This window comes from Anneissia japonica, unplaced genomic scaffold, assembly GCF_011630105.1.
Source record: "Anneissia japonica isolate Jap-2015-1 unplaced genomic scaffold, ASM1163010v1 scaffold708_len118720_cov121, whole genome shotgun sequence".
NCBI lineage: Eukaryota > Metazoa > Echinodermata > Crinoidea > Comatulida > Comatulidae > Anneissia > Anneissia japonica.
The window spans coordinates 118,165-120,974 of record NW_022749689.1 but is presented as its reverse complement, the minus strand read 5'-3'; the positions used below and the strand labels follow the sequence as shown (position 1 = coordinate 120,974).

The following is a 2,810-nucleotide window of genomic DNA, read 5'->3' as shown; positions in this document are numbered from 1 at the left end:
GACAATGTTATGCTGTTCTCATTTTGATTTACCGCAATGTCTGTGAGATGTATTTAAAAAAAATGATGTTTGATTTTGCAACTGAATTTATTAGCCTCCCTAAGCCTGTGCTCTACGGTTACGAGTTTATGGTTAAGCTATGTTTGGTCGCTGTAAAAGAAAATAAACATTTGCATAAGAACAAAGAATTTATTCGAGTCTAAGGCCAGCTAACAGATCGAAATGTCATTATTGCCGAAATACGTCCGTTAATACACACCTTTACGGGAATGTAATGCAACCTATCCAGATGATTTTGAATTTTGCAATGAACTTGAAACGACGTTTTTAAATAATTGTATTATAGAAAACTAGAGTTTAGCAGTAAATAGAATGCGACGCTTTGAAAACGGAAGTGTATCTAAAATAAAAAGAAATATGAAGGTCGGAACATCATTGGTCAAAGGCACGCCGACTTTATATGCATGCAGGTCCCGGACAAAACGTTCCAAAATCAATACAATAAACCTGACTGTACATTTGACAACCCGAAAAGTGCGACCAAATTCACTCACCATTTAACTTGGAAGCTATCAAAGAATGTGAACAATACGCTGAACAGATGTTAATCATCTTTGCCAGGCCAGGATCGAACCTTGATAATATATTTTTCTAGGAGGGCTTTCTAATATGTCATAGGTGGTAAAAGGTGTATTTTACCGTTTTTCAAACATGCTCCATCAATGATCGTGACGTCATCTAAAGCAATATCACCTGTATCACTCCTTCCTACAATTCCTTCAAACACTATCTGGAAGGCACTCATTGTTTCAACTGGGATTTTTCCAAGTCGCCAAAGGTTTTCTTGGTTGTTTCTATTTGTCCACGCAGGTACACCAACAGTACCTGTTGTATCGACTATGTATACATTCAATTTGTTCACTGTGGCCCCGTACATGTGGTAGAACCACTTAACGCATGTGCCGTTTGTTGCAGGATATGGCAATGTCCAAAGACGAGCGGTTTCATTGTTGTATCGCGGATATGAAGTTTCGATGTACATGTAGGAACCTGTAAGCAAATGAGAAAATAAATGTTCCGGTGTAATAGAGATTTTTTTAGATCTATTTGATGTGTATTTTATATATTTTGTTTGTAGTTTTAAATATTTTCATTAGAAATGTACAATTTAATTTATAAAATATAAATTCATGTCAGCTTTTTAATACCTTGTAATGTTCCGTAAGTGTGGTCATACTCAGGACCAGTACCAGATGTGGGTGTTGATCCAGACGTTCTTATCCAATCAAAATCATCCGTTTCATCTTGTACAAAGTAACAAATGTATGGATCTTCGAAATCACATTGGGTTTGCGCTAAAAATTATAGAAGAAAAAATAAAAGTAACTGCAGTAGTCACATTGGTTGGAATAACGCAAATAATAATTGTAACTTTAATAGTTGGAAATATTCTACATTTTCCTCTAGGCCTACTAGCATTTTTTGGCAGTGAGTTTTATCTTATTCCTATCTTATATCTGAGACAAGTTGTCTCAGCTTATATCTAATGAATTAAGTATGAACATTTCAGTTGATTTAAAAAATTCCATGTACTTTACAAATGTCACTCGTATGGAGTCGAACCGGCCTTCAAAAATAGTTCTATGTTAAAATAACACTACAAAATCTTTGATTTGATATTTTAAATAATATCTTACATTATTCTTCAACTTCATGTTTTTTTTTTTGCTTTTTGAAATTTTCGACACCTAAACTAGTATGGCTATACGTTTTTCTCAGTATTTTGTGATAATTACTGCTGGTGCACTTCAACAAAATTATAGAATTATAATTTTAAATTATAAAATTATAGATTCATGTTATAGCGGATGAAACACACTTTAACATTTAACTGAATCTAACACAATACATACTGTACAGTCTTTTTGAAAAGTGACCATGTTCTATACATTTTTAACCATATTCGGCACACTAGGCTTACCATATTATTTAGCTCAATAGGTAATACACATTTATAACTGTAAAAACTTACACGTATTGCATGTTGGTCCAACAAAACCAGACATACACTGACAGTCCTCAATTCCGTGATCCGAGGCACAGACTCCGCCGTTCAAGCAGTCAATATCGCAAGTTTCTTCAATTAGAAATGAAACATAGCCTAACTTAAAGAAGCACTTGTATTAATATAACATCATCGTGCTGTATTTTAATTCTTTGATTTTACCACATCTCCAATATGGGAATATTATCTGGGGGAACACCTACAAAAGTATAAAGGAAACTTCTGAAAAAAGCTGCTAGAGTTATAACATTCTCAAACCCTAGACCGGCATCTGAACCATTATTTAACAAATTAAAAATACTCAATATTCGTGACATTTACAAACTTAATGTCATACAATTCATGTCAAACGCCAAATGTGGCAAATTACGTGTTTGCCACATGAACGTGTAGTATTTTCTATAAGTATAATAATATTTCCCACAATCCCAGAAACAAAAATAAAATGCATGTTCCATTTGCAAGACTGACTTGTAGTTAGCACTTGCTACACATAAGTGGACCCAAATTATAAAATTTTTTGTTGGACAAAATCCCACATATTTTACGTAAAACTTACAACGGTCTAAAATTATCTTTAAAAAAATTATCTGTTGCCAATGTACTTTATATAAGTCATGTCTACATGAGAGATCGAACATGAATGGTATCATTTGACAATTTGATTTGTCATCAATTATGATTATTAGCAATATATACTGTATTTGTTTTTCACTGCTTTTGATGGTTGCATGAATGTATTTTG

The 2,810-nt window shown here is 33.2% G+C and overlaps 1 protein-coding gene across 1 annotated transcript in view; it reads right to left on the bottom strand.

Moving 5' to 3' along the window:
- Window positions 1–534: 534 nt before the first annotated feature.
- Window positions 535–2,810, bottom strand: part of LOC117121132 (MAM and LDL-receptor class A domain-containing protein 1-like) — a 31,267-nt gene continuing 28,991 nt past the window's right edge. Inside the window, exons 14-16 of the mRNA XM_033266233.1 lie at window positions 2,033–2,137; window positions 1,209–1,355; window positions 535–1,050 (exon numbers count right to left, since the gene is read on the bottom strand). Of these exons, the coding sequence (XP_033122124.1) occupies window positions 665–1,050; window positions 1,209–1,355; window positions 2,033–2,137 (638 nt within the window). The 3' untranslated portion in view covers window positions 535–664. The remainder of the gene's footprint in view (window positions 1,051–1,208; window positions 1,356–2,032; window positions 2,138–2,810) is intronic.